Source organism: Arachis ipaensis, chromosome B1 (assembly GCF_059453495.1).
Source record: "Arachis ipaensis isolate K30076 ecotype BB chromosome B1, ASM5945349v1, whole genome shotgun sequence".
Classification (NCBI taxonomy): domain Eukaryota; kingdom Viridiplantae; phylum Streptophyta; class Magnoliopsida; order Fabales; family Fabaceae; genus Arachis; species Arachis ipaensis.
This window is the reverse complement of record NC_142436.1, coordinates 26789868-26804769: the sequence shown is the minus strand read 5'-3', so window position 1 is coordinate 26804769 and position 14902 is coordinate 26789868. Positions and strand designations below refer to the sequence as shown.

Sequence of the window (14902 nt, the reverse complement as noted above, 5' to 3'; positions counted from 1 at the left end):
AACAATTAGAATGTAAGTGGAGAGATTTTATAGGATTAGAAATTTTATCAAATTTAATTGACACTTAGAGTTTAACATATTAAAAAAACGACTTCATGAAGTTAAGATTCTGTTACTTCTGAAGTTAGAAAAATTGTGTCAATTAATAATGTCAATTGGAACAATGAAAGGGTATGTGTCAAAAGCTCTCAAGTGAAATGCAAAGGTTAAGACAAAGGTCAATTGACATACATTTAATTTGCTGAAATTAGAACACATACCATTTGACACACTTAAAAACTTTATAGAGAAGAATAAATCTCATTGACAGTTCAACTATTAATATAAAAGTTTTATAGGTTTAGAAATTCTGTTAAGTTTATTACTAGTGGGTATTCAATTTGTCAAGCATATATGTGTCTAAAGTGTCAATTGAATATCGGTATAAAAAATAAAATAGATGTCAATAACTAATTAAGTTTTTTCACTTTCAAACATTGCATCTTCAAGTGAGAAATTTTGGAGGACATCTTGTTAAGCAAAAGAAATTATCACTTAAGAAAACAAAAGAGTTGTTTTAAGTAAATAAATATAAGATAATATTATTATTATTATATTAGGAGAAGTTTCTAATTCCTTAGCAAAAGAGAAATTTTTGTTCAACATTTGAATTAACCCTGAATTATGGAACGTACTATGTGTGAGAGCACTTATCAACATAGATCGTCAAAGTAAGGTGCATAACAGTCGTCAAGAAAACAAGTGCGGGCGGTTATTTAAATTTAAAAACCGACAAAGATCATTCTAGGAGTAACCATCAGTTGACATTAGATTAGTCTATAAATAAAGTTTTGTGCAAACATTGTAATCAGTTCAGTTCTTTTGAAAAACTTTTAGAAACTTAAAACACTCTCAGCCCATTGGCATCACAGAGTAAAAATTAGAAATCTTAATTAATTTTCTGAACTCAAACACTTGTAATTTGCTTTCTTCCAGTTTTTATTAATAAAATTTTTCTACTTTTACATGTTCCTCTCTTTTATGTTTATATTTCTTTTTTCATCTTTTCTTTAATTTCTTATTTGTTTTTAATTTCTACAATTTACTTTGTTTCTGGTACCTTAAATTTTTTGTTTATTTGTTACTTTCATTTCTTTAAATTTTTATTAATGTTACAATTGCGACATTGAAATACTCACATTTTCTTTTAAACATTAACAAAATTTGAGTAAAATAAATTCATATAAAAATATACCAATTAACCATGATATTAGGTCACATACAATTTTTTTTTTATTTTTAAAAGAATTAGCCAAAAGAAAAAGGGTGACCAACTCTGCCAACTTACCAGTTTCATTATTAAGAGCAACTCCAATGCTGGAAAATAGAGCCCCTCTTTTAACATACAGGACCCAATTATCCCAATTGTCGATGGAGTGAAGAGAGGAGAGAGACTCTTCACGTGAATCAAGGCTGAGAATTTTTCTACAGAAAAACTTGCAGCAGCCAATAAAATTATGCTGTGGTAAGTTAATAAAAAAATTAAAAACATATTAGATATATATCTATTTAATTAATTATTTATATTAATTATTTAATAATTAATTATATTAAATCATAATTAATATAAATAATTATATTAACTCAATATCAAATATTATTTATATTGTTATATTGAATCATAATTAATTAAATTTATTTACATAAAAAATAAATTTAATTTTTATATATTATAAAATAATTTTTAGTTAGATTATTTATTTTTATTTGTAAAATTTAAAATACTAATCAAATTAAAGTTATCTATTTTAATATTTTATAATATTAAATTATTTTAAATTATAAATTTAAATAATATTATTATAAAAAAATAATAATTATATTAATTTTAAGTATTTTAATTAATTAATTAAGTAGGACTACAATAGAAATTAAAATTAGTTTCTCCTAAGTCTTAATAAAAAAGAGAAAGATGTTTTGAATTCTTATTTACTGTTTATGACGTAAAAATTAATGTAAAGTTTTTTTTTTTTTTTTGACAAATAAATCATAAATAAAAACTGAAATGAGTTTACTACTAGAGATGGTCTAACCACCCCCAACAACAGCATCGGTAATTTAATGTTTTTCATGTATACGATACTTTAAATACGAATACGAATACGTCCCAAAAAATACACAAAAATATATATACTCTTTCTTTCTCCTACCGTTAATTAAGAATTCAAAACAACTCATGAATGATAGTTGTTCCTTTATCATGTTGAAGGGAAACAAATTAACTTGTGGGAGCTGTCTGCCTCTGACCTTCGTTTCGGTGTCTCTCTGAGACCTTCTTTGGTTGCAAAGTCAACATCATCCAAACCACCTCAGATCCAAAACCTCACGCATATGCTTAACTACCCAATTATACACTCTAACCCACCATCCCTCTCCATTCCTTACTTCGCTGCTGTTCTGTTGTGTTAGTCTTTTTCTTCATCTCTCTTTCGACACAAAAAGAAACCATGTCGGTTAGTTTTCCAGGCAAGTCTTCCACTTCACGCATACTTTTATTACCTTTGCAGATTTTTTAATTTCTTTTTCAAATTTTAGTAACGGAGGAATACCGTTAAATTTTGACGCATGTATGTTGTTGAACTGTGATTATTTGTCCTGCTATCATTTTGGGAATAAAAACACTTTTTTTATTTAAAAAAAAAAAGATATTTATGTATTCCCGTTGTAAGGTTTAGGTTAAGTATTTTCAGTTGGTGATTAATGTATAGGTTTGATTTTAAAGTCATGTAGTTTATAGCAAGATGGTGATTTTGTATGCTTTTTAATCAGCAAGATAAGGGTATTGACGGTGCTTAGAATTTAACTCTGCAATCAAGATTAAGATATGTGTACGATTCATGACACAGCAAGGGTAATTCTACAAATCAAGTTGGGATTGTTTTCAGAATTTTACACAACTACTTTGCTTAAATCGATTTTGTGGTGGTGGAATTCATGTTCTCTTTACTGGCATCTAAATTAGATGTTTGTGATAGGTTGCGTTTTGTTAATTGCAGCATTGTTTCAGAGATATAAAAGATAGAGAAAATGAGGATGAGGAACGTATACCGGAAATCAATGGCTTTACATTTCAATGCAGGGAGCAGATGTTCTATATATGCCGTGTTATGGAGCTTGTTAGGATGCTTTTTTCTGCTTCAATTGTATTTGAATACTCGCCAAAGAGATGGAAAAGGTGGCAGAGAGGTTCAATTTCGGGTGACTCATCTTCCTCAGTTCCGTGAGATTCAAGAACTGGAAGAGATACACTTCCAATTGTCCCCACCACGAGGCAAGAGATCCCCTCGGGCGCTGAAGCGCAGGCCTAAGCATCGGACTCCCACTTTGGCAGATGAACTCATGGATGAGAATTCCCAACTGAGACAATTATTTTTTCCTGGTAAAAAGAGTGTTGTAGATCCAATGATTACTGCACAGAATGATAGCTATTACTACTACCCCGGGAAGATTTGGTTGGATACGGATGGAAATCCTATTCAAGCTCATGGAGGGGGCATTCTTTATGAAGAAAAATCAAGCACATACTATTGGTATGGTGAATATAAAGATGGTCCTACATACCGTGCTCACAAGAAAGGAGCTTATCGTGTAAGTTGTGTTTCTTTTCCTTTTTTGTTTTTCATGAAGAGTCATTTCATTTGGTTATAATGCAAATATTAGCATAATAACATGCTCAGAGCTGGTAGTCTCCTAGTATTAGGTTTTCTAACTTTAATCCTACTAGAAATTCACACTCTACAGACTCCAGTCTTTGGTTATCCATGGTTCATCAAAAACAATTTGAGAGCTCTGAATAAAATTAAGTAACAAAAGGAGGCATAACAAGAGATATAGGTCTTATATTTTTTGTTGGATTACAGAGTACTTTAATTGAAACCACTGCAGTCTGTTTCTTACTCTTCCATGGTAGAATCCGCCCAGTCAATATCAGAAAAATAACACCATAGTGAATAAAATCGGTTAGCCACCTTAAAGCATGCCTTGCTTACTCCTCTTTTAGATATTTCAAAGTAGGCAAAAAGAACACCTCAATGAGAAGTTATTGGAGGATATTAATAGGCCCGCAACCCTCACTTTGAGAGCTATGTCAGGAAATGTGCAACTGAAAGTTGATACATTTTCCACCAGTTTGACGAGAGTATTAGTTTCACTTTAGGATTCATCGGGGTCTAACACTTCCCAGGTGCCGATTAACCACTAGTTTTGCAAATCCTTTTCCACTTATCTCAGGCTCAGATTTTGTTCATTGTACTTTAAAGCCAATATCTCCCATTAAAGGTTCAGAATCCACTGATTATAGGCCCTTTGCTTATACTGAACAGAGTGTTTGCTTCCAGTTCCAGGACATCTGCATTTCTTCTGAAATGTTGGTCCCTCTGAAAATGTTTTCCCTTGGTTGTTCAATCTCTCTAAGTTATTAAATGAGTCAGCAGAATGTAAATGGCACTAATGTCATATTTGAAAGGAAAGAAACGGGAAGGTGCCGAGTCTTTTGACCCTTCCATACGGTGTTCCCTTTCACTTATATATATATATATATATATATATATATATATATATATATATATATATATATCTGTGTGTGTTCCTTTAATATGTAAAAATGTAAATTTTCCCCTTTTCGTTCCTTTTTCGGTCTTTCTTGGTCTTGTTTCTCCAACTATGCTTCCTTTATTTCTGATAGTTTTATGGAGACTTTCAATGCTATAATCTCATCCTTCAGTGCCTTCCAAGGAAACTTTTTGTTTTATATAGCAACCATGCATATCTTCTCAGTTGCATACCCTTGTGAGTTGTGACAAAACATTTTTTCTCTCTTTTCCATCAGGTGGACATTATAGGAGTTGCTTGTTATTCTTCTAAGGATCTTTGGACATGGAAACATGAGGGAATTGTTTTGGCGGCAGAGGAAACAAACAAATCCCATGATCTTTACAAGTCCAATGTGCTTGAGAGGCCGAAAGTGATTTACAATGAGAAGACTCGAAAGTATGTGATGTGGATGCATGTCGATGATGCTAATTATACCAAAGCTTCTGTTGGTGTAGCCATTAGTGATACACCGGATGGTCCTTTTGATTATCTTGGTAGCCAAAGGCCCCATGGATATGATAGCAGGGACATGACAATTTTCAAAGACGATGATGGCGTGGCATACATAATCTACTCCTCCTTTGATAATAGCGAACTCCACATTGGACCACTAACCGAAGATTATCTCGACGTTACACCAGACATGAGGAGGATTCTTGTGGGAGAGCATAGAGAAGCGCCTGCTCTCTTCAAGCACCAAGGCACATATTACATGATCACTTCAGGGTGTACAGGATGGGCCCCAAACGAGGCTCTGGCTCATGCGGCTGAGTCAATAATGGGGCCTTGGGAAACAATGGGAAATCCGTGCGTTGGAGGAAACAAGATGTTAAGACTAACTACCTTCTTTGCTCAGAGCACTTTTGTGCTTCCCCTACCAAGATTCCCAGGTTCGTTTATCTTCATGGCAGATAGGTGGAATCCGGTGGACTTGAGAGACTCACGATATGTCTGGTTGCCGCTGATAGTGGCCGGACCAGTCGACCAACCACTGGAATACAGTTTTGAATTTCCTTTGTGGTCAAGAATTTCCATCTACTGGCATAGACAATGGAGACTGCCTCAGGGGTGGAGCATATCTTAATTATCCATCTTCTTTTGTACATTCATGGATTTTGAAGACTCACCAACCAAACATCTTACCAATTTTGCATGTTGCTCGCAATTGCTAGGAAATTCACTCATTGAGGACTGTGGACATTACCCTTTAGTCTCAAGAACATGCAGTGTTTGATCATACCTTTCCAGTTTTTTATTCAGTGGGAGTCTGCATTGATTGAGGGAGTTCATGTATATTGAGAAAGCTATCCACTGACAGATGTGTAATTAATTATGTAAATGAATTTCTTGGGTTATCGATTATATTATGTAAAATTATTTCGCAATCACACAATGGAGTATATGATAGTCTGTGCATGTGATTCTTTTTCTTTCTTTTTTAAAGTATATTTTTAATTTTTGAAGTTTGTTAAAAGTTTTAAAATTATCCTTTAAGTCTTATGTTGTTATAATTTTGTTTTAGAAATTTTTTATTTACTTCAAATATATATTTTTATCGGCTAATTTCTTAAAAAATTTAGGACTAATTCAGTAACAATTTTACAAGAATTTTTAACACAAACAAATTAGATATAATTGTCATGTATTATTAGATTTTTTTTTTCTTAAAAAAAAGATACTTTATTCCTTTCATAAAAAGAATACAAATGTCTAAATGTGACTAAAAGAGAATAGAAAGAGAGAGAGACAGTGGACTATAAAAAGAATACAAATGTCTAAATGTGACTAAAAGAGAATAGAAAGAGAGAGAGACAGTGGACTCTCAAAAGCTCAGACAAATCGAGCATTATCCTAATAGTTGCAATAAAGGGAGAGTAAAAAAAAAAAAAATTCCTAATTAGATTTGGGGTGCTAATATTATCCTAATAGTTGCAATAAAGAGAGAGTAAAAAAAAAAAAATCCCTAATTAGATTTGGGGTCCATTAGCAGCCGTTGAAGACATGTTGCTAATCTCCTTGCTAATCCATCCACTTATTGGGAAGTCTTGGAAACCTCGTTGAAGACGTGTTCATTGCGAGATCTCCATATGCTCTAACAATAAATCTCCAATGACATTATACTTCGCTCTTCCCTTGGATTAAGAATTAAATGTTGCTTCTTCGGCGCCCAGCACTGGAAGAACATCATCTTCACCAACAACCATATCACAGTAATGGCTCATATTCCACACTTCTCTAGCTTTCTCACAAGTAAATAGACAATGCATAATTCTTTCTGTGGCTGCGTGGCACCGCGAGCAGATAGCAGGTCTTGACGGCATTCTCCGGTAAAGCAGCTCCATAACCGAAAGTCTTTCATGCTGAGCACGCTAGAGGAAAAGGAGGACTTTTGGTGGAGCTTTAATCTTCCAGAGATCTTGCCAGATTCCTTGTCTTTGCTGGAGGTGTGGATGAAGCTCAGACAGTTCATCGTTGAAGGAAAAGGCTATTATGTACCCAGAAGAGACTTCGTATCTGCCGGATTTGTGGAATAACCAGGTAAGTTTATCCCTATACTCACTCATTTTAGTTGCTAAAATTTGCTGAGTGATGGCTGGTGGAAATATTGAAGTAATGAGTTGTTGATTCCATTCATTATTTTCACTCATCAGGTGATTGACTCGTGAGACTGGTTGGTTTATGGAAAAGGAGTTTAGTCTGATTGGGGGAGTAAATTGTTGCAGAGATGGAACCCATGGATCTGAGAAAATGTTCACCTCAAAACCAGGACCTATTTGCCAAATCAAGCATTTTTTTAGTGACTTTTTGCCCCTCCAGAATGCTCTTCTGGCCCTAGGAAGGTCAATTCCCTGCCTATGCTCTCAAAATATCTGTACAGCGAAAGTACTTGCCTCTGAGAATTCTAGACAATAGCGAATTAGGTTGTGTTGCTATTCTCCAGCATTGTTTGCCAAGAAGTGTCAGATTTTGTGCCTTCAAATTCTTAAATCCCAGGCCCCCTTCCACTTTCGGCCTAGTCAGTATACCTGATAAACCGCTATTTTACGATTTATTTTGTCTTGAATTAAGCGGATTATATCCATTATTCTCACACTTATTCATTTAATTCGCATGTTTTACATTTTCCTTCTTAATTTTGTGCTATGATTGAAAACATGCTTCTTTGGCCTTAAATTACTAATTTTTAATCTTCCTTTATTACCATTCGATGCCGTGATATGTGTGTTAAGTGTTTTCAGAGTTTATAGGGCAGGAATGGCTTGGAGGATGGAAAGGAAGCATGGAAAAGTGGAAGGAATACAAGAAAATGAAGATTTGAGAAGCTGATGCCGACGCACACGCGTGGACGACTCGTGCGCATGATCGCGCCATACTTCAAGCGACGCGTACGCGTGACGTGACGTGTACGTGTGACAAAGCGCCACGTGCTGAAGATATCAGAATTCGCTGGGGCGATTTTTGGGCTGTTTTTGGCCCAATTTCAAGCCCGAAAATGAAGATTAGAGGCTGCAGAGTGGAGCTGGAAGGGTGGGATCATTCAACATTCATTCATACAACTTTAGGTTTTAGATGTAGTTTTCTAAAGAGAGAGGCTCTCTCCTATCTCTAGGTTTTAGGATTTTTAGGTTTAGCTCTTCTCAATTTCAAACTTCTACTTTGCTTTAATTTGGTTTTTTTGCTACTTTTATTTGTTCTAGTACCTTAGTTATCTTCTTTTGTTGATTTCCCTTTTCCGCCATTTTTATGTTTATAAGCTTTTGTTACATTTGATTCTGTTAATGCAATTTATGTTTTCCATGTTTATTGTTACTCTCTTTTATTGTTAGTTATTGATGCTTGCAATTGGTTGTTTAGATTTAATATTCCTTGTTAATTTTATCATGTTTTTATGTTATGCCTTCCAAGTGTTTGATAAAATGCTTGGTTGGATTTTAAATTAGATTTTTATGTTCTTAACTTGGATTGATCAATTAGAGACTCTTGAGTTATCAGAATTCTTTTGTTGATTAGTGATTGAGACTTGCTAATTGGCTTAGGTTTCACTAAATTTAGTCTTTGATTAGGACTTGTGAACTTAAGTTGATTTTTGCTCACTTGACTTTCCTTCATTGTTAGAGGTTAACTAAGTGAAAGCGAAAGGCAATTACCATCACAATTGATGATGATAATGAGGATAGGAATTCCAATTCTCAATCCTTGTTAGGACTTTTCTTAGTTGTTATTTTATTTCCTTGTTATTTATATTACTTGTCTCTTATTACAAAACCCAAAAAGACACTTTTCCATAACCAATAGTAAAAACACTTCCCTGCAATTCCTTGAGAGACGACTCGAGGTTTAAATAATTCGGTTTATTTTTATTGGGTTTGCTTTAGTGATAAATAAATTAAATATTGATTGAGGTTTAATTGTCGGTTTAGACTATACTTGCAACGCGATATTTTTGTGAAAATCTTTACCGATATTTTTCCTCCGTCAAATTTTTGGCGCCATTGCCGAGGAATTGCAAATGTGTACCTTATTATTGGTTATTGTGAATATTGTGAATTTATTTGCCTTTCATTCCTTTGTTAGTTGTTTCTAGTGTTAGGAGTTTATTTTCATTAGTTCTTATTAGTTTTTATTTTTATTTTCTCTTGCTTGTATGAATTCTCACTCCTTTGGCTATGAGTGTGGTTACAATTATGTTGTAGGAAATGGAGATTACAATGAAGGCTTGCATCAAGGATGGGATAATCAAAGTTGGGAGGAGCCACAAGGATTTGATCAACCCTCTTGGCAACAACCTCCTCCAATGCACTATGAGCAACAACCATTCCATGATGCATATCAAGACAATGGTTATGGTGGACCTCTTCGTGACAATCAACAACCACCACCATATACCTATGAACCCCCTCTTCAATATAGCTTTGAACCACCATACTCATAAGCCCCATTTTACCAAACACCTTCATACGACCCTAACCCATATCCACCATACCAACCACCTTATGATTCGTATGAACCATACATAGAGCCTCCCCAATTCCAACATATTTACTCTTAAGAACCACCACCTCAATATACACCACCTCCAATGAATGCAAGCTTTCAACCACAATATGATCCTAATTATGTTAGCCAAGCGGAACAAGAGCCACATGATCATTTCAAGGAAGCAATGGATCAACTTCAAGCAACCATCCATCAAATGGAGCAAGAGGAAAGCCGAAAAGCACACGAAACCCTCATGGCTAACAAATTTCAAATTGAGAACCAGGGATTGAAGTATGTTGTGAAACAAGTGGAAAAGATAGAGAGTGTTGAACCGCCACATCCTTATCATGATGAACCACCCTCCTATCATGAACCCTTCCTCCCAAGTAATGAACCATCATACCCACTCCAATCTCCAATGGATGACACTCTTGGTGTTCTTCTTCAAGAACAAAGAGAGATGCAACGGACGACGTTAGAGTTCATAGCTATTTTGACTGAGGTAGTAGATAATTTAGCGTCACTGCACGTCAATACTCAAGGCACTCCAATGGCTACATGTGGAGAATCTAATGAGGAGCGTAGCATGAAGGAGAAGTTAGAAATTCCAGTGGACAATGAGGAATGTGGCTTTGTATTGGAACAATTGAAGGAAGCCGTAATTGTTGAAGAGGAAGAAATGGTTGAAGACTTAGGAGATGCTGAACCTCCATGGGAATCTAGAGTTGTAGAGTATTCCTCCAAGAAGCTTGCATTTGATGTTGAGGGGGGGGGTAGTGCACAACCTCCAAGGCATATTCCCTATGAAGAATTGGATGGAATAGATCAAGAAGCAAGTTCCCTTGGTGATGATGATCATGAATCAAGCCATCCTAGTCATGAATTTGCATCCACAAGTGAAATCCTTGAGTTAGAAGAGCCTTCTCCCGATGAAATTGAAAGAAACATTGAGGTGGATTTATCTCAACCTCATATTTATGACTTCAGTGACGGAGAAGAGTTGGATGAATCCGGTGAGGAAGAGATTGAAGGTGAAGAATCTCTTCAAAAGGTGGAAGTCCTTCGAAAAGGATGAACGGGAGTGGAATATGTTTGGTCAAGATCGTTGGAGACTTCTCTACCTAGGTTGCAGTTTACTCCTTCATTTGAGTGGGTAAAACTTATCTCTATTAGCTTTATTATCCCACTTGAGTATGGTATGCTTGAAACAGATGGTCAACTTAGGAAGCTTTGTGGAATTAAGCATAAGAGAATGATGTTTAGTGGTTGGAGTTGCAAATCAAGACTCATTAAGTGGTGCACGAATTGTGAATCACACTTTTCACAACTCGTATCACTAACCAGCAAGTGCACTGGGTCGTCCAAGTAATACCTTACGTGAGTAAGGGTCGAATCCCACGGAGATTGTTGGCTTGAAGCAATCTATGGTTATCTTGTAGCTCTTAGTCAGGATATCAACTATATTTATCAGTTTGAATTGCGAAAAATAAAAGAGCATGGAATAAATACTTGTTCTGCAGTAATGGAGAATATGTTGGAGTTTTGGAGATGCTTTGTCTTCTGAATCTCTGCTTTCCTCCTGTCTTCTTCTTCACACACGCAAGGTTCCTCCCATGGCAAGATGTATGTTGGTGGATCATCGTTGTCAATGGCTACCATCCGTCCTCTCAGTGAAAATGGTCCAGGTGCGCTGTCACCGCACGGCTAATCATCTGTCGGTTATCACTCATATTGGAATAGGATCCATTGGTCCTTTTGCGTCTGTCACTACGCCCAACCCTTGTGAGTTTGAAGCTCGTCACAGTCATTCAATCCCTGAATCCTACTCGGAATACCACAGACAAGGTTTAGACTTTCCGGATTCTCAAGAATGCTGTCAAGAGATTCTAGCTTATACCACGAAGATTCTGATTAAGGAATCCAAGAGATATTCATTAAATCGAAGGTAGAACGGAGGTAGTTGTCAGGCACGCGTTCATAGATTGAGGATGATGATGAGTGTCACAAATCATCACATCCATCATATTGAAGTGCGAATGAACATCTTAGATAGAAACAAGCGTGTTTGAATAGAAAACAGAAATAATTGCATTAATTCATCGAGACACAGCAGAGCTCCTCACCCCCAACAATGGAGTTTAGAGACTCATGCCGTCAAAGAGTACAAAGTTCAGATCTAAAATGTCATGAGGTACAAAATAAATCTCTAAAAGTTGTTTAAATACTAAACTAGTAACCTAGGTTTACAGAAAATGAGTAAACTAAGATAGATAGTGCAGAAATCTACTTCTGGGGCCTACTTGGTGTGTGCTGGGGCTGAGACTTGAGCTTTACACGTGCCTAGGCTGTTTCCAGAGTTGAACGCCAGATTGTAACCTGTTTCTGGCGTTCAACTCCAACTTGTAACTTGTTTCTGGCGTTAAACGCCAGAATGCAACATGGAAGTGGCGTTGAATGCTAGTTTACGTCATCTATCCTTGAGTAAAGTATGGACTATTATATATTGATGGAAAGCCCTGGATGTCTACTTTCCAACGCATTTGAGAGCGCACCAATTGGACTTCTGTAGCTCCAAAAAATTTATTCCGAGTGCAGGGAGGTCAGAATCCAACAGCATCAACAGTCCTTTTTCAGCCTGAATCAGATTTTTCCTCAGCTCCCTCAATTTCAGCTAGAAAATATCTGAAATTACAGAAAAACACACAAACTCATAGTAAAGTCCAGAAATATGAATTTTGCCTAGAAACTAATGAAAATATACTAAAAACTAACTAAAATATACTAAAAATACATGAAATTAACCCCAAAAAGCGTATAAAATATCCGCTCATCACAACACCAAACTTAAACTGTTGCTTGTCCCCAAGCAACTAGACAAATAAAATAGAATACAAATAACTCAAGAAGCAATAATATCTCAGAGTTTTGAGTGAAGCTCAGATTCTAATTAGATGAGCGGGACTAGTAGCTTTTTGCTTCCGAACAGTTTTGGCATCTCACTTTATCCATTGAAGCTTAGAATGATTGGTATCTATAGGAACTTAGAATTCATATAGTGTTATTGATTCTCCTAGTTCAGTATGTTGATTCTTGAACACAGCTACTTTATGAGTCTTGGCCGTGGCCCTAAGCACTTTGTTTCCAGTATTACCACCGGATACATAAATGCCACAGACACCTAATTGGGTGAACCTTTTCAGATTGTGACTCAACTTTGCTAAAGTCCCCAATTAGAGGTGTCCATGGTTCTTAAGCACACTCTTCTTTTTGCTTTGGACCTTGACTTTAACCGCTCAGTCTCAAGTTTTCACTTGACACCTTCATGCCACAAGCACATGGTTAGGGACAGCTTAGTTTAGCCACTTAGGCCAGAATTTGATTCCTTTAGGCCCTCCTATCCACTGATGCTCAAAGTCTTGGATCCTTTTTATTACCCTTGCCTTTTGGTTTTAAGGGCTATTGGCTTTTTCTGCTTGCTTTTTCTTTTTCTCTTTTTTTTCCTGCAAGCTTTTGTATTCACTGCTTTTTCTTGCTTCAAGAATCATTTTTATGATTTTTCAGATTATCAAATAACATTTCTCCTTTTCCATCATTCTCTCAAGAGCCAACATATTTAACATTCATAAACATCAAATTCAAAAGACATATGCACTGTTCAAGCATTCATTCAGAAGACAAAAAGCATTGCCACCACATGTAAATAATTAGAATTTTCCTTATTAAAAACTCAAAAAAATATTGCCTCCTTATTCTAAAGAAAATCTGCTATTTTATTCATGTTTAATGATGATGAGAAAAATAAACTATAGCTTAATTGGAGATAAAATCAAAATATAGATACTAATTACTACTACTCATATATAACTTCTAAGGTAAAACTCAAATAAGAACAATTATCACAGAGTTAAGGCTAAGATTAGAACTCAACAACCTTGAATTTGGGAGGTGGATGCCTCTTTAGTCTGTGAAGTGCTTGGCCCTTCAAGAGATAGTTTCTGACGCTTTAATTCCTTCAGTTCACGCCCTTGCTCTTCTTGTTCTCTAAGCAGTTTGCAGAGCATGCTGTTTTGATTTTGCTGTTCTTCCTTCAGTTGATCCACAACTTCTTGCAACTTGGTGATAGATGCTTCTAGGTGCTCCCAGTATTCAATTTGAAGAATTTTCGGGAGGAACTCCTGTGCTTTTCTCTTGATGGGGTCGTCCTGCACTTGTTGTCCTTCCATAGACTTTTTGGTGATTGGTTGCTCAACTGAGATATACTTATCTACTCTCATTTTTATCCCAACATCCTTACATAACAGAGAGACTAAGCTTGGATAGGCCAATTTGGCATCTTTGGAGTTCTTGTTTGCAATTTTGTAAAGCTCACAAGCAATCAGCTGATGAACTTCCACTTCTTTTTCCAGCATAATGCAATGAATCATCACTGCTCTTCTGATGGTGATTTCAGAGCGGTTGCTAGTGGGCAGTATAGAGCGCCCAATGAAGTCCAGCCAGCCTCTGGCGACTGGTTTGAGATCTCCTCTCTTGAGTTGGTTCGGGACACCCTTTGTGTTGGTTGTCCATTTGGCTCCAGGGAGGCATATGTCCTCTAGGATTTTATCCAAGCCCAGGTTTGATCTCATCATTCTCCTATTAAAGGAGCCTGGGTCATCTTGCAGTTGAGGCAGCTTGAAGATCTCCCTTATTTTGTCAAGGTGGGTGTGAACAATCTTCCCTCTGACTAAAGTTCTATAGTCATAGAATGCGGTTCCAGCTATCCTCTGCCTGTCCGTCTGCCTTAGATTAGCATAGAATTCCTGAACCATGTTTCTTCCCACCTTTATTTCAGGATTAGCTAGGACTTCCCAGCTCCTGTTTCGAATTTGCTCTTGGATCTCCAGATATTCGTCTTCTTTCAGATCAAATTTAACTTCCGGGATCACTGACCTTAGACTCATTATTTTGTAAAAATGGTCTGAATGTTCTTTAGTTATGAACTTCCCTTGATTCCAAAGTGGTTTTGGAATATTCTCTTTCTTGCCTCTTGAGTCGGTTTGTTTTTCCTTAGGAGCCATGATCTTAGTGGGTATTAGCTTAGTGATCACGGATAAACACACCAAATTTAGAGTTTTGCTTGTCCTCAAGCAAAAGAAAAGAGAGGAGAGGGATATGAGGAGAGCCAAGTTCGAATTGTGGAGGAAAGGGGGAGAGGCCGAACGAACATTTAAAGGGAAGGGGGGTAGGTTTCGAAAATTGGTTGAAAAAGATATGATAGAAAAAGTGATTTGGAAAAGATAAGTGTGATAGG

At 36.1% G+C, this 14902-nt stretch overlaps 1 protein-coding gene across 3 annotated transcripts; it reads left to right on the top strand.

Moving 5' to 3' along the window:
• The first annotated feature begins 2127 nt into the window (after positions 1 to 2127).
• LOC107627836 (uncharacterized) lies at positions 2128 to 6084 on the top strand. Of its 3 annotated transcripts, none has more exons than XM_016330658.3 (3): positions 2128 to 2505; positions 3036 to 3627; positions 4868 to 6084. In XM_016330658.3, exons 2-3 carry the CDS (start codon positions 3067 to 3069, stop codon positions 5714 to 5716), a joined length of 1410 nt encoding a protein of 469 aa, XP_016186144.1. In that variant the 5' UTR covers positions 2128 to 2505; positions 3036 to 3066; the 3' UTR covers positions 5717 to 6084. The 3 variants fall into 3 exon arrangements, with proteins under 3 accessions (XP_016186144.1, XP_016186157.1, XP_020975186.1); XM_016330671.3 differs by having other exon boundaries at positions 2198 to 2505; positions 3119 to 3627; XM_021119527.2 differs by having other exon boundaries at positions 2198 to 2505; positions 3015 to 3627.
• The last annotated feature ends 8818 nt before the right edge of the window (positions 6085 to 14902 follow it).